Below are 19985 nucleotides of genomic sequence, written 5' to 3'. Positions count from 1 at the left end.
AAGAGCGGCAAATTTGAATCCAAATAAATGTCAAAATTCAAATTTTTCAAAAATACAACTATTTTACACCATTTGAAAGATAAACATCTCCTTAATCTAACCACGTTTTACGATTTCAAAAAGGTTTTACGGCGAAAACATAAATTTAGAGTATGTTAGGACAGTACATTTACAAGAGTTGTGTGTAATGTTTTGTCAAGTCAAAGACAGGGTCACCAAAACCATAAAACCAGCTAAAATGATGCACTAACCTTTTACAATCTCCATCAGATGACACTCCTAGGACATTATGTTAGACAATGCATGCATTTTTAGTTCTATCAAGTTCATATTTATATCCAAAAACAGCGTTTTACTATGGCATTGATGTTGAGGAAATCGTTTCCCTCCAATAACCGGCAGTCAAGTCAGCGTCACAAATTAAATAATTAAAATTAGAAAACATTGGTAAAATATTATATTGTCATTTAAAGAATTATAGATTTACATCTCTTGAACGCAATCAACTTGCCAGATTTAAAAATAACCTTACTGGGAAATCACACTTTGCAATAATCTGAGCACTGCGCCCAGAAAAATACGCGTTGCGATACAGACTAGACGTCATGTTGGGGAGATCTAAAATCGAAAATACTATGTAAATAATCCATTACCTTTGATTCTCTTCATCAGATGTCACTTCCAGGTATCACAGGTCCATAACGAATGTAGTTTTCTTCAAAAAAGCTCATCATTTATGTCCAAAAATCTCCGTCTTGTTAGCACATGATCTAAGCCAGCCGGACTTCTCGTCATGAACGAGGGGAAAAAATATATTTCCGTTCGTTCAAACATGTCAAACGTTGTATAGCATAAATCATTAGGGCCTTTTTTAACCAGAACATGAATAATATTCAAGGTGGACGAATGCATACTCTTTTATAACGTATTGGAACGAGGGTACCCAACATGAACTCGCGCGCCAGGTGTCTAATGGGACATCATCGTTCCATGGCTCTTGTTCGGTCAGATCTCCCTCCAGAAGACTCAAAACACTTTGTAAAGGCTGGTGACATCTAGTGGAAGCAATGGGAAGTGCCAAAATATTCCTAAACCCCTGTGTTTTTCAATGGGATAGGTTTAAAGTCAATACAACACATCAGGTATCCACTTCCTGTCAGAAAATGTCTCAGGGTTTTGCCTGCCAAATGAGTTCTGTTATACTCACAGACACCATTCAAACAGTTTTAGAAACTTTAGAGTGTTTTCTATCCATATATAATAAGTATATGCATATTCTAGTTACTGGGTAGGATTAGTAACCAGATTAAATCGGGTACATTTTTTTTATCCAGACGTGCAAATGCTGCCCCCTAGCCCTAACAGGTTAAGAGCTAATCAACTAGGTTCAATGTTAGCTAGCTAACATTAGGCTATAACTAGCAATGCAAATGGATTTCTGATTTGAATAATACTACTACACAGATCATACACGTAACGTTCGCTAGCTAGCGAACAGTATGCTATAACTTGCAATGAAAATGACTTCCTGACAATTAGAAACGTATAATATCTGAAAATGTAGTTAGACTTTTACCAGTATACATGGATGAACGCTTCACGGCAGACTGAAACTATTTAACTCTATTTTGTTTGTAGCTATATTTTGTTTGGCCAGCGTTATCAGGTCACTCTGGTTCACACTGACCGTGGCGTGTGCAGAAAGTAGCCCATCACTTTTTCCAACTGATCTGTCGATAGCGCTAGCCTGCTAAATTCAGGGCATCAATGTTGTTGAGAAAAGTAGCAAAACTTTTGTATTTCTCGATGGCTAACGTTATATCTTTCACAAATAGCACAGTAGAAATGACTATCAACACATACTGAGCAGTTCATGTTATAGACAGAAGCATGCTACATGGCAGACCAATCCAAACTCAGCATGTCCTGCCCATGCATTATCTCAGCCAATCATGTCTTGCGGGAAGGTTCCTGTCATTTTCTGTGGCAAAACTAACTGGGCTCGTAATTTTAACAATTTTATTCATATTTACAGATGGAATACAAGTTTGTTATTAAAGCACATGAAAGTTCATGTTCCAGAAGGCATTTCTGCCCCAAAAATGTTTTGGGTTAAAAATAAATGTTTATGTTCAAATGCCTCCTGTGAAGTGGTGACGTGTGACATACGCCTAGTTTCCTGAAACGAGTAACATTTGTGCATGTGAAATGTCACAATACTGACATGTTTCGTTCAGATGTACTGTATGCATTCTGACAATCTAACCTGGATTACACCATGTCTCCTGACCTGTTTCAATTGGAATTTTGGAGTGAAATTGAATGTAGCACAAATACTGTAAGTATGTAAGTCCATGCTTCAAGATTGTGAGTGAAGCCTTAATAACATGGTGCTTCTGTCTGTCTGTCTCATTCTTGTCTCCCCTCTCTCTCCATCAGATGAAGGGAATGAAAACGAGGTCCCGAGCCCCCCCAACAGTAGTCAGCTGGGTTGGAAACAGGGACGGCAGCTGCTCAGACAGTGAGTGCAACACACACACACGTTTTTTTGTCTTAATGGTGCCCTATGGCTGTACACTTTTAAGTGCTTTGAGACCTGGTGACCTTCTGATCAGAAGGTTTGCAAGGGCGGGAGTTTCGGCTTTCCATGGTGACATCACCATGTGGAATATTGGTTAGTAGACCAATAACAAAGAGCGTTCCAAACCTCTCTGCCAAAAACAGACAGTTCTTTTTCAATTTTCCCCTCCCCACTCAAACCCTTCCCAGACAGTCCAAGCAATATTGTACTACAGTCTACTACAGGTACTTACACTGAACAAAAATATAAACGCAATATGTCAAGTGTTGGTCCCATTTTTCATGAGCTGAAATAAAAGATCCCTATATTTTCCATACACAGAAAAAGCGTATTTCGCCAAAATGTTGTGAACAAATTTATTTACATCCCTGTTAGTGAACATTTCTCCTTTGCCAAGATAATCCATCCACCTGACAGGAGTGGCATATCAAGAAGCTGATTTAAACAGCAGGATCATTGCACAGGTGCACCTTGTGCTGGGGTCAATAAAAAAGGCCACTTTTAAAATGTGCAGTTTTGTCACACAACACAATGCCACGCCACAGATGTCTCAAGTAATGAGGGAGCATACAATTGTCATGCTGACTGCAGGACTGTCCACCAGAGCTGTTGACAGATAATTGAATGTTCATTTCTCTACAACGTGGTTTTAAAGAATATGGCTGTATGTCCAACCGGCCTCACAACTTCAGACCACGTGTATAATGTCAACGTTGTGAACAGAGTGCCCCGTGGTGGCTGTGGGTTATGGTATGGGCAGGCATAACAAACACAATTGCATTTTATCGTTGCCAATTTCAATGCACAGAGACACCGTGACGAGATCCTGAGGCCCATTGTCGTGCAATTCATCCGCCGCCATCACTTCATGTTTCAGTATGATAATGCATGGCCCTATGTTGCATGGATCTGTACACAATTTCAGGACGCTGAAAATGTCCGTTCTTCCATGGCCTGCATATTCACCAGAAATGTCACCCATTTGAGCATGTTTGGTATGCTCTGGATTGACGTGTATGACAGCGTGTTCTTGATCCTGCCAATATCCAGGAACTTCGCATAGCCATTGAAGAGGAGTGGGACAACATTCCACAGGCCGCAATCAACAGCCTGATCAACTCTATGCGAAGGAGATGTGTTGCGCTGCATGAGGAAAATAGTGGTCGTGTTGTTGCGTTTATTTTTGTTCAGTATAATTGTTACCCAGCAACAATTTGATATTGATATAGAAACGGTTGCATTGGGCCTTTTTAAATGCAATCCTTTATAATCTATTTAGCAGTGTGTTTTTATCTCTGTGCAGCTGTCAGAAACTCTCCAACACCCAATTTCTGGCTGGAAGATGTGTGGCGACGTGGACAATCAATATTATCCTGCATCTGGGTTGTTACAACAACCACTGACTCAATAGGGAATGCCTCTTGGAGTTGGTGGCTGTATGTCACCGGACTGTCGGTGTGCTCGTGTGTGGCTGTAACCATCGGGCACCACCATCAGCTGCAAGTGTCTGTCTTTAAGACAAAAAGTCATCAAAGGGAGGAAAATCTTCTTAATGGAGATTAAGAGCCTCGGTATGAATAGAGTAATGGAGTAATCCCCCTGAGACTGGTGGGATGTGTGGATTGTTAGACACATGCGCACACACACACACACTGAGACATATAGAGCAACACGCATAGAGCAACGTACACACAGAGTAAAATACGCACACACTTAGACACATGCTCACACACACAGTCTGAGACGCATACATACACTAAGACCGACTGAGAGACACACACACAGAAAGAGCGATATACACATTTTGTGACACACACACACACACTGTGTGTTACTCCTAGCATGTGAGTGCAAAGGGGTGTGAAAGCTCTTAAAAGGTTTGTACTTTGGTGCCCTCTGGGTGTCAAAAGTCGTCAGGACATAGAATGAGCGGAAGGGGATACAGAGAGAGTGTGCTTGCTTGCTTGTGTGTGTGCGTGCGTGCTTGCTTGTGTGCGTGGTATGGTGGTGCTTGTGTACGTGCTTGCTTGCGTGTGCGTGCTTGCTCGTGTGCGTGCTTGCTCGTGTGTGTGTGTGTGTGTGTGTGTGTGTGTGTGTGTGTGTGTGTGTGTGTGTGTGTGTGCATGCTTGCGTAGTTGTGAGACCTATAGAGAAAAAGGAATAGACAGATAATACTGTGATGGAGCAATGAGAGAGTACACAGTACAATCTATGCCGCAGCCCGTCTGGTGTTCAACCTTCCCAAGTTCTCTCACGTCACCCCGCTCCTCCGCACACTCCACTGGCTTCCAGTTGAAGCTCGCATCTGCTACAAGACCATGGTGCTTGCCTATGGTGCTGTGGGGGGAACGGCACCTCCGTACCTTCAGGCTCTGATCAGTCCCTACACCCAAAGAAGGGCATTGCTTTCATCCACCTCTGGCCTGCTCGCCTCCCTACCTCTGTGGAAGCACAGTTCCCGCTCAGCCCAGTCAAAACTGTTCGCTGCTCTGGCACCCCAATGGTGGAACAAGCTTCCCTCACGACGCCAGGACAGCGGAGTCAATCACCACCTTCCGGAGACACCTGAAACCCCACCTCTTTAAGGAATACCTGGGATAGGATAAAGTAATCCTTCTAACCCCCCCTCAAAAAATATATAGATGTACTATTGTAATGTGGTTGTTCCACTGGATATCATAAGGTGAATGCACCAATGTGTAAGTCGCTCTGGTTAAGAGCGTCTGCTAAATGACGTAAATGTAGGGTTTACACTGCAACTCCCAACAGAGTGAATACACACACACACACACACACACACACACACACACACACACAATCTCTCTATCGCTCTTCTATGCATTCTCATGATCCGCACAACTCCTAGAGCACTCCGACAGCAGCACACATGGCATGGCCACATCTCAGTTCCACAGAGTGGTCATTGATTTCACGTCAGAGCACAGTTACAGCACAGTCCACATATCCCCAACCCTCATTTCATCTCGCCAGCCCACACTATGGAACCAGGTTCTTCTTGTCGATAATACTCCGGTCTCACTGACACGGGCTGCAGAACGTACAGTATATTTATCTCAGTGCTTGTATGTGTGTCAGCGTGTTTAAAAGAAAGTGTGTGAGTGTTTCAAAATGGCACCCAAGCCTTCAAATGTGATAAGAGAGTGTGTGTGTGTGTGTGTGTGTGTGTGTATATATATATATATTTGTGTGTGTGTATATATATATATACACACACACAAAGATATATGTTGTATCCGTCTACTTGTGTGTAGCGGCAGCTACAGGCAGGCACTGAACCACTCAAGGGAAAGGGTCCCTCCCCCATCAGAACCATGAACTCACTGAACCGGACCTGACAAAGAGAGAGAGAGAAGTGAAAGGGGGGGATAGGATTGGGGCAAAGCAGAGAATCATGGAATGCAGCTAGTCTAAAGACAGTTTGAAAAGAAAAACCTGAGAAGTTCAACAGACACTTGATCAGAGTCCAACGTGCATTGTTACACCTATTCTTGACTTCTAATTCTAAAATAATTGACCTTTTCTCAACAATTGAAGTTAAACTTGTTTTATATATGAATACTAGGTATTGGCTAATTTGTGCATGTTATGAGCAGTTTTACCCATTTGAAGTTAAGAACTCAACATTTTAATGTTGCACGTAGCTCCAATACCCACAGCATACAAGGCCTTATGTTATGCAGAATATGTACTTGTTGCCAGAATAGATCAAGCAATAAATCTTGGCACTAAATTGTATTATCCTTGGATGACGTTCTTGGATGAAGGAATGCGAATGCAGCATCTCATTGAGAGGAAACTTGTGTGTTCATCTGTGTGTGTGTGTGTATTGTCTCTGGTGTGTGTGTGTCTGTGTAACGAAGCACAGACTCTGAGATGGTGTTAGCCCATGAATGGAGGATTGTGTCTGGGCATTCAGGGCTCCTGCGACTGGAGAGGCTGGTACAGCAAGAGACGGAGAGGAACGTTTTTTGATATCTTTTCCCTCGTTCTGTTAAAGCTTGCACAAGATGCTGTTTTATCAAAACCTCCGACCATTGAGCATCAGCATCGGAACTTAGCGTGTCTTGAAGGAATAAGGATAGAAGGGTGTCATTTTGGTTTTACCTACCGAGTGAGGTATGTTGTGGTTTTGGAGGGCTTCAGTGAAATTTTGCATACGATCTCGTTAAGTAGTTTGTAAATCGGCATAAGATTGTATTCATGTGTGGTTTTAATTGGTTCAGTTATGCAATACTGTATACATAGTTTGTCGTTTCATTCCCTTGTTGTGCAGTGACTGAAAACGGATGTTTTCCGCTCTGAGAGAAATAGTTTGTCACACAATTGCTTTCTTTGGACCCTATGGTATATAAAGGAACATGTTTGTTTTCTTCAGAAACTGTAACCTATTGAGTAGGCCATATTTAATATTTATAGCTTTGATAGGACTTTGTCTTTGGTATCTAATCCAGTACGTCTTGCTCCTGAAATGGTCAATGTCCTGCTCTATCCTGTCAGACTAACACACCAGGAACTCCACTTAAATACGGTTAACTCGAAAGAACTCTACTTAAATATAAATGGCAATGGTTTTAGAATCACTTTCAAGTGTAACTTTAACCTTGACTCCAATCGTCTCTTTTGAAACCTAATTTACACAGTGATTAGCGTGACACACCAAATATCATAAGCAGTCGTAAATATGCAACTAATATATAGTCATGTCGCTTCTGCAATGTTATGATGTAAAAACTGGAGTAGATGGAAGTTGCACCTAGACCCCCCCTTATGGTTATGGTTAGGATTGGGGGATTAGAGCTGATCCTAGATCAGTACTTAAAGACACTTCTCACTCTACGTACAAAATCTTAAAATTATTAGGCGATCTCTCCCGTAACATTCAATCGGGCCTTACTTTCCAGGTACCTTCAGGAGGTGGGCTACACGGACACCATCTTGGATGTGAAGTCCCAGAGGGTCAGGGCGCTGCTGGGCCTGGCTGGAGACTCTGGAGAGAGGCCGTCGGTCAGGAATCCGGAACCCATGGTCAACGGCACCGAGCCATCTTTGCAGAAGGACAGCGGCATGATCAGGTGAGCTACCGCTAACTTCTAATTACTATTGCTGCTGTTATGGTTATTGCTGTGCTAAATGCTGTTGTTTTGGTTGGCGCTAAAGGTATTAATATGGTTAAGGCTAAATCCCATTGTTATTGCTATCATTAATGCTGTTGCTAATGCCACTGTTGTAGCTATCGCTAATGCTATTGTTGTAGCTATTGCTAATGATATTGAATATTGCTAATGCTATTGTTGTAGCCATTGCTAATGCTATCACTAATGGATAACTAGCATTCTTCAAGGAAGTCCAGTGAGAAACAGTGTAGGGTTGCAAGTGTAGGAGCCCTGCATTGTTTTTGTGCTGTCACTAACATCTGTCTCATTTTCTCTCCTGTCCGTCAGTAAACCTGACATGTCTGACTCGGCCACTGTCCTTGAGGCCTTCAAGTTCATAGAAAGCGCCGCCGCCGAGTTTAGCGACGAGGAGGACGACGAAGACAGCGACGGGAGGGACAAGACCATTATGAACTTGGCCACTGTAAGCAAGGACACACACACACATTCATGATCTGACTTGTAGCCATTGCCCCATGAGGAAGCCCAACAATAGAGTAACAGCAGTAACAGATTGAGTTAGCGACAGGCAGCAATAACACTCAAGGAGAACCAGTACCAGTCACAAGCCATGTTAGCGAATTCCTCATACTTCATTCTAGGGTGGTGATAAGTGAAATTGTGTAACTTAATTTTATGTTACAAAATACATTTTACCAAGGCAAATATGATTATTCATGTTCTGAATCATTCAGTTGGTCTTTCTCTAACATATCATGAACATTATATCTAAAAAGTTGGATTTCGTAACCGAATACATCTGGTAATAAGCACCAATCGGTGTTGACATAGTGAGGCAGGTTTCTCTTTAACTTTTGAGGATTTTACATTTTGTGGTCGTCGTCTCCAAAGTTGTTTCTGTGGGTCACAAAAAGCGAAATTAGCATGACACGAGCAGAATTAAATGTAAAAGGCTTTAAAAATAAAACGCTTGGTATACACTCAGTGCTCTTGTGAGAAATCTTTGAAAAATAACAGGAATTTTTTATTAATCTGAAAAGCGTATAATACAATATGAAAATACTACATGTCATGTCTCGAAATCGATATCCTTCTTACCTATATATTGTTTTATGTCCTGTGGATTCAAGAAGAAAGATGACGAGTTCAACGGGAAAGTGAGCCTGTCAGGTAGCCGGTAGCCTTAATTCTTGCACAGAATCCAGCCTAGTTTACGCAATGCAATTTTCCCCAAAATGTTTTTTTTATTTTTTTTATTTTTTAATTACCACGTTTTTGATTGGACACCCTACTCATTCAGACCTACAGTTTAACACTCAACTCATTCAGTCACTCAGACCCCCTCTCTGTCTCTTCAACCCTCTGTCTTCCACAGATGGTGAGGAAGAAGACGTTTTCGTCCCCCTCATCCTCGGACATGAGTGACGACCCGGACACAGAGGAGGCCCTGAAGGGCTTTGACTTCCTGGCCAGCCCAGATGAGATGGAAGGATCGCCCGATGTCCGGAGTGTCGAAGACAGCGGTGACTGGGGTAAGAGAGGGAGGGGCGTTGGTTGGTTGGTGAACACTCAAACTAGAATAGTAAAAGTTTACATGTGGACCAAAATGGGTCTACAAAATTTTGACCGCGGATCATAATTGGGACAGTGGCCAAGTAAGTGGGGACAGTCATGTATTCTCAGGACACTAGAGCATAAAAGGGACAGGAGGGCCATAGAAAGAGGACAGTAGACCAAAGGGAGGACCAGTGGGCCATAGCAGGAACATTGAGTGTAACTCGGTTTCCGGCTCTAGCGCCACAGAACAGTCCCCACTGAGGGGACCTACCCTTTCCTCAGTCGCCCACTCACACAGAATCCTGTATTCTCTAACCTAGTCTTCACACAAAGACACAGCTGGCCACCTGCCTACTGTAGCTCCCTTATCCCCTTCAGCTAACAGAGAACCCCCTTCACTCCTGTCACCTAGCAACGCCGTGTGTTTATCTCCACTCAATGACAAAGGGCATTCCCACGCAATCAGTGAGTCAGCGTGTCACAGGTCAGGCAGCAGTCAGTTGTCAGCCAAGGAGGAAGGATGCTGTGGCATCACTGGTTGTGTGACAGAGGAAGCCAGAGGGATCCAGTTGAAGACAGCCTATGTTCAAAGTAAATACTAAGTATTATGCTAGTGTAGACATTAGAACATAGCCACAACAAATGACAAATTGTCTATGATGCATTGACAATCCAGTTATTTTTATAAATACTTTAATTCAATAGTAGTTCATATAAATAATGGTGACAATTTAAAAAAAATACATCTTGAATTATTGGGATAATTAGGTCAACTTGCGTGGGAAACTGAGTTGTTCGCATTTCTTTGTTAACAATAATTGAAGAAGCCATGAGCTGAACACACAGCAAAGGAAGGATAGATAGATGGATGGATGGATGGTATTAAAGGTCCAGCGGCAGCGATGCGCTTAGCTGATCAGTTGTGAAACGGAGTTGTCATCAGCAGCTCCATGTTCACCTCCTCCGCTTGATCCCACACTGCCGCTACAGACCGACCGGGTGTCCCAAATGGCACCCTGTTCCCTATATAGTGCACTATTTTTGACCTGAGCCCTATGGACCCTGGTCAAAAGTAGTGCGCTATATAGGGAATAGGGTGCCATTTTGGATGGAACCAGAAACATCTGTCGCTGAGGGCTGCAATGGGGAAAATAGAATATCCGTTCTGTTTACCATATATTATATGATCATGCCTGCATCTGAAATTAAAAATATGAATATGCTTATAGGTATAGATACAGAAAACTCCCCCACATTATTATACTTTTTTGTTGTTGAAATTCATTATTTTGGGGATTGTTTGTTCTTTAGCCAGCTTACACAATAAAACCTACATCGTTGCTGCTTTTGATATATAGAACATTTCAAAACATGACACAGTTATTGAATGGCATTGCATTTTGGCGGGGGTATTGAATGTTATTTGCATTATCTTAACATTAGCATGTCGTTGGTATGCTGTTTGCTGCTATTGACGTTGCAGCACAAAGGACAAAGCCTTGCAGAGACTGAGTGAGGCATGGCGGCTGTTCCACCATATGCTTTGTTGTCACCTAATTTGGCAGGACACAGCTTTCTTTGACATTTAATATTTTTGAATACATTAACGCAAACATTTTCAGGATTGCTGCCAGCCATCAAATTAAACATTTGATGTCAGCTGTATTTTTTTTTGTCGGAAGCCAATCTGGCGTTTTACAACTTTTTTTACCCCCCAAACCCTTTGTTTAATGGCAGTTTTGTGTTTTGTACGTTTGTGTTTTTATGTTTCCATGTCGAGTGGTGCAAAAACTGTAACCCTCAGGCATGACTCAATTCTCCCGTTCCATCCCTGTCTGTTGTCGTATGAGAAGAGAATTTGACCGGTTCTCTTCCTGACTGACCCCAATGTGTTGACATCATCAAACCCCCTATAGTTGCTTCGAGAGAGGCCCAAATGCCTGTAGAAAACATGAACTTGGGGCTCTTGGTGGGAGAAAAAAAGTGTTTCAGGAAGAATTTCCATCACACACTTTTTTTTTTTTTTACATACTGCACTAAATTGCAATACTGTACATTGCAGGTCTCAAACCAAGATCTCCCAGCCCGTAGGCAAACTTGCTAACCACTGCTCCGATAGGGGTAACACACTTGGGGGGGGATCTTAGGCAAGTGTCTCTACAATACATTTTATAGGCTATATAGGATTAAAGAAGCCATCTTCACTTGAACCACCTTTAATTTCATTACACTTTGGATTTGAGTTTCGTTTGGTCTGGTTCAGAAGAGAGTTCTGGACACTGACCGGCTTCTCGGTATCTGCCCCCTTCCCCCAACCCCTTCCCTCGGGTATAGAGAAGGAAGAACAGTGCCCCATGCCTGAGGCCTGGGACGTGGACCAGGGTCTCATAGCCCAACTCAAGGAGCAGTACAGGAAGGAGCGCAAGGGCAAAAAGGGGGTGAAGAGTAAGTCTTTCAGGCCTCCCCTTCTTTCTTTCTCTCCATTGCGTTCTATCTTTCATTCTTTCTCCTTGTTCTGGCGATAAGAGCTTCTCTCCTCTCTCCTTTCTCTCTCAGGTTAAGGTGAACTATGTCATGCAAAAATGATATTTAACAGACACGTTCAGCACGTTAGAGACACTCTCTTCCTCCCATCGCTTCGTTTTGGCGCTCCTTTTCAGCCATCTAGTACCCCTTCTCCATGTTTGTCTTTGCTTCTGTGTGTGGCTCTGTGCGTACATGTTTGTGTGTTAAACATTTCAATGGGATTGCAATACACTGCCTCCCCTCACAGTGATCAGACCCGTGCAGGACAATTTGATCACTTTTGTAAGTGGTCGATCACTATAACCACATTCACTTTAAGAAAAGTGCACTGTACTGCGTTCCTAACCCTCTCACTGTATCGACATTACTCATTGCTGTTTTAAGTTGCACCCATATAAATATAATTACTAAAAAGGGCATAGCCCATCAGTCCACAGCAGTTTGACTGCACCCTCGTGGGTACACTCAGTATGGGTGACATGGCTCACTCATTATGGCCTCATTGTTTTGGAATGGGCACGCCCCTTCTAGTAATTCTATGTCTATGGTTGCACCATCCTACACTTGAGGCATTCCATCCCCGCTTCGTCATGTTTTGTACCTGTCTTTATTATGCCATAGGTTATCAGCTGCACCTGTGTCTTTGTATGTGTGCTGGTTCCTTTTTTATGTCTCTGTATTTTCCAACCATTCCAACTTCTTATTTTCTGTGAAAGTATGTCAGTGTCAGTGACTTAACCTCTATGGGCTAGGTGGGACGCTTGCGTGGTGCACTCCATCAACAGCAGGTGCATTTCAAGAGCGGCAAATTTGAATCCAAATAAATGTCAAAATTCAAATTTTTCAAACATACAACTATTTTACACCCTTTGAAAGATAAACATCTCCTTAATCTAACCACGTTTTACGATTTCAAAAAGGTTTTACGGCGAAAGCATAAATTTAGAGTATGTTAGGACAGTACATTTACAAGAGTTGTGTGTAATGTTTTGTCAATTCAAAGACAGGGTCACCAAAACCATAAAACCAGCTAAAATGATGCACTAACCTTTTACAATCTCCATCAGATGACACTCCTAGGACATTATGTTAGACAATGCATGCATTTTTAGTTCTATCAAGTTCATATTTATATCCAAAAACAGCGTTTTACTATGGCATTGATGTTGAGGAAATCGTTTCCCTCCAATAACCGGCAGTCAAGTCAGCGTCACAAATTAAATAATTAAAATTAGAAAACATTGGTAAAATATTATATTGTCATTTAAAGAATTATAGATTTACATCTCTTGAACGCAATCAACTTGCCAGATTTAAAAATAACCTTACTGGGAAATCACACTTTGCAATAATCTGAGCACTGCGCCCAGAAAAATACGCGTTGCGATACAGACTAGCCGTCATGTTGGGGAAATCTAAAATCGAAAATACTATGTAAATAATCCATTACCTTTGATTCTCTTCATCAGATGTCACTTCAAGGTATCACAGGTCCATAACGAATGTAGTTTTGTTCAAAAAAGCTCATCATTTATGTCCAAAAATCTCCGTCTTGTTAGCACATGATCTAAGCCCGCCGGACTTCACTTCATGAACGAGGGGAAAAAATATATTTACGTTCGTTCAAACATGTCAAACGTTGTATAGCATAAATCATTAGGGCCTTTTTTAACCAGAACATGAATAATATTCAAGGTGGACGAATGCATTCTCTTTTATAACGTATTGGAACGAGGGTACCCAACATGAACTCGCGCGCCAGGTGTCTAATGGGCCATCATCGTTCCATGGCTCTTGTTCGGTCAGATCTCCCTCCAGAAGACTCAAAACACTTTGTAAAGGCTGGTGACATCTAGTGGAAGCAATAGGAAGTGCCAAAATATTCCTCAGCCCCTGTGTTTTTCAATGGCATAGGTTTAAAGGTAATACAACACATCAGGTATCCACTTCCTGTCAGAAAATGTCTCAGGGTTTTGCCTGCCAAATGAGTTCTGTTATACTCACAGACACCATTCAAACAGTTTTAGAAACTTTAGAGTGTTTTCTATCCATATATAATAAGTATATGCATATTCTAGTTACTGGGTAGGATTAGTAACCAGATTAAATCGGGTACATTTTTTTATCCAGACGTGCAAATACTGCCCCCTAGCCCTAACAGGTTAACTCTCCTTTCCTCCCAGCTTAAATTGCCTTCATTTTTCTATGAGTTATTTCTATGTTCTAGCTACGAAGTCCTCCTTCACCAAGAATCAGCCATGGACCTGCTGTTAGATCGGATCGTCAGATCGGATTTAAGCGCTGATCTGGAGATTGTCTGGCTGGATATCTGCCTTCCCAAAACCAAGGCGATTTTTGTTGGGGGTGTGTTATAAGCCGCCCAAGCAGAATGCATTCTATGAAGGTCTTGAAATTGTGTTGTCAAACTGTAATGATTCCCTGTTGAAGGAAATCATTTTGTTAGGGGATTTCAACACTGATGTCTGCAAAAAGAATAGCCCAACCCACAATATATTTATGCACTTTTGTAGATCACTTGCTCTGACCCAAATGATAAAAGATCCCATCAGGATATGTGAAACAGTGCAAATAATATTGGTGTCTGATAAATCTAAAATATCGCAGAGTGGAGTAATAGTATATGGAATCAGTGATCATGTTATTACATTTTGCACGAGGAGGATTTTTAAAGATATATTTAAGTGTCACAAAACCGTTAGAATCAGAGGACTCAAAAAATACTGTGTTGAAAAGTTTAGGAAGGAAGGGGATAAAATTGACTGGTCACCTGTGCTAGATAGTGTAGGGGTAGACAGTGCCTGGGAAGTCTTTAAATGTAGATTCCTTGATGTGGTGAATGTGATGACTCCCATTAGACGGGTCAGGGTAAAGCAGAGATCTAGCCCTTGGTTTAATCATGAGATTCTAGAATCTATCCAAGCAAGGAATAAGGCCTTTAAAAAATGTAAGAACTCTCAAGAGCAGCATGATTTTGTCCTATATAAACATCACAGAAATGAAGCACAGAGCAGGTTGGATGAAGCTAAGAGGGGTTACTTTGCTGAGAAAATAATTGAGAACAAAAATGACCCTAAAAAGCTTTGGAAATCATTCAAGGAACTAGGCTATAGTAGTACTACCATAAACAAACTAAACAGTATTGGACTGAACATCAGGGGGGAGATGGTATATGAAAAAGCAGAGGTTGCCAATGAATTCAACTCTTCTTTTTATTTTTTGTATTTTTATTTTTTTACTTCTGTTGCCAGCAAGCTGGTTAGCAAGCTGCCCACCAGTTCTGGTTTGTATGGAAGCAACCAAGTCAATAAGTATTATGTAGAGTTAGGGGTTCAGCCAAACTCTTTTTCTTTTGCAAATATAGCAACAGCCAACATAGTCAGTATGCTGGCAGAGCTTAAATGCTCCAAAGCCACAGGCCTGGATAATATTCCTGCAAGGTTTCTTATAGATTCTGCTGAGCAAATTGGCCCTTGTATTACGTATATCGTTAATCTCTCTCTTGAGCAAGGTACCTTTCCCAGGGACATGAAACAAGCTAAAGTTATACCTCTGTATAAGAAGGGGATAAAGTCTGACCCTGGGAATTTATAGGCCTGTATCTATCCTCTGTGTAACATCAAATATCCTGGAGAGAGTTGTACATGAGCAAATGTATGAATATGTTAACAAACAGGGTCTAATGTATGATTTTCAGTCGGGTTTTAGAAAAACATACTCCACTAATTCATGTCTACTTTACTTGACTGACTTCATCAGGAAAGAGATTGACGAGGGAAATCTCTGTGGAATGGTACTGCTTGACCTACAGAAGGCCTTTGATACAGTTAACCACTGTCTCCAAACTGGAAGCACTGGGGTTAAGCAGTATCCCTCTAGGCTGGGTAAAGTCCTATTTATCAGGAAGGGCGCAAGTATTAGAGGTTAATGGTTCACTGTCTCATGCAAAACCAATTAGTTGTGGCGTTCCGCAGGGGAGCGTGCTTGGGCCTCTGCTGGTTTTTATTGTATATTAACATTATGAAAAATGCTTGTTCTTGCCGTCTTTTTCTTTATGTGGATGACTGGTGTCTCACAAAAGTAAAACTATGTTGGAGAGCATACTTAGCACAGTGCTTACTAACATTAGCAAATGGCTTGGAGATAATAAGCTATCTCTGTACTTAGGGAAAACAGAAGCAATTATTTTTGGATCCAGACCCAAATTCAGTAGGTCCTCTGAAAGTGTGGAATTAGGGGGTGAGGTGCTGACTACTAAAACCTCTGTTAGCTACTTGGGATGTATCCTTGATGGAAGCTTGGGAGGTGTGAGCATGGCCAATAAAGTGCTAGGGAAGGTTAATGCCAAGACTACATGTTTGGCTAGAAAGTCCAAGCTGCTTGATAAGCACTCCATGAAAGTGCTAGATACTGCCCTCATTCAATGCCATTTTGACTATGCTAGTACTTCCTGGTTTGGGGGCTTATCTAAACTTATGAAGGGGAAGCTCCAGATAGCCCAGAATAAGCTGATCAGGGTAGTATTGAAGGTGAGTCCACGTACTCACATAGGCAGGAGCTGCTTTCAGGAACTTAACTGGCTGCCTGTTGAGGCTAGGGTGTCCCAGATTAGACTAGGTTTGGTTTACAGGAGTATTTATGGTCCTGCACCCAGATATCTAAGTGATTACTTTCCTCGTGTTAGGGATGCACATAATCACAGCACCAGATCAGGTGTTGCTGATGTGTGCTTATACAGGTTCAGGAGTAATGCTGGGAAAGGTACTTTCTTGTATACTGGAGCCTCAGAATGGAATGTGTTGCCTCTGCCCATAAAAACAACGTCCTCTCTGGGCAGCTTTTAAAATAAAGTAAAAATATGTTTGATGTCTTCTGTGCCCATATGAATAACCCCTATGATATAACTGGGATGATGAGATAGTTGTTGTTCTTCTCTGTTTTTGTTTTGTGATTTCACTGCCATACTGTGTTCGATCTTGTCTAGCCATCTTGTCTTGAGGACCACAATGGAAATAAATCCCAGACTTTGTGTTATCCTCCATGATTTTAGTCATGTGCATGTATGGCTTTTTCAAGTGTTGTGTGTGCTTGTTTTTTTTAAATGGTTGAATTAATAAACTAAACTAAACTTCAATCTTATAAAGTTTCTGTTTCTTCCTGATCCTCTCTGTACACTACTACTTCTCTTCCTCCCTCTCCTTTCCTTCTTTGTCTCTACTCCTTCTCCATGATCCTCTTCTCATCTTCCTCCTCCTCCTCATCCCAGGGCCTAATCGGTCCAAACTGCAGGATATGCTGGCCAACCTGCGAGACGCCGAGGATCTCCCCTCCATGCAGCCCCCCGTGACACCGCCATCCCGGCCCAGCGTCCCCAGGCTCAACGAGCACGAAGTGGGCCACCCCGAAGAAGGTAAGATGAGAGCTTAATTGTCCCCAAAGGGTTTGAATTTAGAGAATGCACAGTTTCCAAATATACAATTGACTAAATAATTGAATTTACAAATTGACACAACAATATCTAATAGGCCCAAATACCAATGATTGTTATATTTCAATAGAAGTCGTTTAGTGTTTTGACTTCTCTGTTTGTCCCTTTGTCCGTCTGTAAATGTTTCCCTACTTGTCTGGTATTATTTGCCTGTCTAATTTGTTTGTCTGGCTCTGTCCCTCTGCCTGGTCTGTCTGTCCATCTGTCCGTCTATCTCACTGTCCATCCCCACCGTGGAGGCCATGACGTTTCCGCCCACGTCAGGGAAGTCGTTCATCATGGGGCCGGACGAGGCGGCGGAGAGCGAGCTAGGCCTGGGCGAGCTGGCCGGCCTCACTGTGGCCAACGAGGCGGACAACCTGGCCTACGACGTAAGCACCTCTGGGGGGGATTAAGGGAGGATGGGGAGGTTGAGAGGCGGAATGGGAGAGAGTGAGCTGAGGCTGGGCAAGCTGGCGGACCTCACTGTGACCAACGAGGCAGACAGCCTGGCCTACGACATGATTACCTACCTCTGCGGGGAACGGAGGATAAGGAAAGAAGGAAGGGAGGGTAAGGGGGGCGAGCTGGCAGCATGACTCTAGCCTGGTCTACCATGTGTGGCGTCAGTCCTTCCTTACACGGGTCACCAACCACTGCCAGATGCAATGGCAAGGCAGCTAGTAATGAATGAAAACCTTTATTATGACAAAAACAACACACATTTTTGCCCCGAAGGGAATTTTATTTACATATCATGACCACAGCAATCAAAAAATTAAGTAAGCAGCAAACATCTACCGCTTTACATTGCCGTGTAGTAGAAGATTGATCGATTAGCTAGATTTAGAAACTTTCAGCTTCCAAACTGGAACACAAAGTAGAAAGGCATATACAGTGCATTCGGAAAGTATTCAGACACCTTGACTTTTTAGACATTTTGTTACGTTACAGCCTTATTCTAATATGGATTAAATAACTTGTCCTCATCTACACAGTACCCCATAATGACAAAGCGAAAACTGATTTTTAGACATTTTTGCATCATGTGGCAGGGACTGGGAGACTATTCAGGATCAAGGGAAAGATGAACGGAACAAAGTACAGAGAGATCCTTGATGAAAACCTGCTCCAGAGTGCTCAGGTTCACCTTCCAACAGGACAACGACCTTAAGCACACAGCCAAGACAATGCAGGAGTGGCTTCGAGACAAGTCTCAATGTCCTTGAGTGGCCCATCTAAAGCCCGGACTTAAACCCGATCAAACATCTCTGGAGAGACCTGAAAATAGCTGTGCAGCGATGCTCCCCATCCAGCTTGACAGAGCTGAAGAGGATCTGCAGAGAAGAATGGGAGAAACCCCACAAATACAGGTGTGCCAAGCTTGTAGCGTCATACCCAAGAAGACTCAAGCCTGTAATCGCTGTCGAAGGTGCTTCAAGTAAAGGGTTTGAATGCTTATGTAAATGTATATTTTTATTTTATTTTATACATTTGCTAAAATTTGCTTTGTCATTATGGGCTATTGTGTGTAGATTGAGGGAATAAAAAAAAAAACATTTAGAATAAGGTTGTAACGTAACAAAATGTGGAAAAGTCAAGAGGTCTGAATGCACTGTATTTATCTAATGGGCCAACCTATTTTTCAAAGCCTTAGCCAGTTATTGATAGATAAGACTTGTACGAAGTGTACACTGTAAGAAAACCCTGGGTTTACTGTATTGTATGAACCCCAGGTGAGCGAGTAGAAGGAGAGTGAAGTTTATGCTGATCTTGGTTCAGTTTAGCATTTTCCCTAGTCATGATGAAGGTTAGGATTGGGGGAAGAGAAACTGATCCTAGGGAACTTCGCGCCAGAATATGCGTAAGAATTGGGATCAAGCTGATTGGTAGTGTAGGTTTATAAGCAGAATAAATTATCCTACTTTATTAACTCTGCGCTTATATACATAGACTTTGAGCTAGTGAGTGTAACTGCAAACAGAAGACTTGAAATCAATAGTAATCCACAGAATTGAACCAAGCTTATGTAAGAGGCTGGTCTCCAGCTTTCAAAATGTCAATATTTAAACAGGCTAGTCTGATTAGCATGTGCTTTGACTTTCGCTTTTATTGACACACACAAACACGTGCCTAGACGCATGCACATTAATGCAAGCGTGCACACACAGAGACACACACACACACACACACACACAGAGGCACATGCGTGCACATACACACACTCCAGATCAATTGAATGCGAAATGAACTCTGCTGTTGTATTGCTGGACAGAGCTAGCATGCAGAATGAGGTTGGGATTGAAGAGGCTGAGTGTTATATTGCTCAGTTGGACCCAGTGTGGGAGGACACCTTAGTGTTCTAATTATATTTCTATGATGGACACACTCATCTCAAAATAGGCATGGATTTGTGTGCATTAGATAACATTAAAGTTTGTATGGTAACTTTCATTCGAAGATATTGCAGCTCTAACAAGCAGGAAATGAAAAGCATATGCATTGACTGTCTACTGTGGTCAAGCACAAGGGGCACATTGCAAACATACAGTTGAAGTCGGAAGTTTACATACACTTAGGTTGGTGTCATTCAAACAGATTTTTCAACCACTCCACAAATGTCTTGTTAACAAACTATAGTTTTGGCAAGTTGGTTAGGACATCTACTTTGTGCATGACACAAGTCATTTTTCCAACAATT

General features: G+C 42.1%; 1 protein-coding gene across 2 annotated transcripts in view; it reads left to right on the top strand.

Annotated features, from left to right (window-relative positions):
* The window catches only part of LOC106586164 (striatin), a 105913-nt gene that overhangs the window by 72963 nt on the left and 12965 nt on the right, over positions 1–19985 (top strand). Inside the window, exons 4-10 of one of the 2 annotated variants that reach the window (XM_014173094.3) lie at positions 2440–2521; positions 7504–7674; positions 8044–8179; positions 9092–9248; positions 11608–11718; positions 17084–17227; positions 17540–17676. In XM_014173094.3, coding sequence (XP_014028569.1) covers positions 2440–2521; positions 7504–7674; positions 8044–8179; positions 9092–9248; positions 11608–11718; positions 17084–17227; positions 17540–17676 — 938 coding nt within the window. The remainder of the gene's footprint in view (positions 1–2439; positions 2522–7503; positions 7675–8043; positions 8180–9091; positions 9249–11607; positions 11719–17083; positions 17228–17539; positions 17677–19985) is intronic. The other variant, XM_082964500.1, reaches the window with a different exon arrangement.

The sequence above is a fragment of the Salmo salar genome, chromosome 02, assembly GCF_965601325.2.
Source record: "Salmo salar chromosome 02, fSalSal1, whole genome shotgun sequence".
NCBI lineage: Eukaryota > Metazoa > Chordata > Actinopteri > Salmoniformes > Salmonidae > Salmo > Salmo salar.
This window is presented reverse-complemented; position numbering and strand designations above follow the sequence as displayed.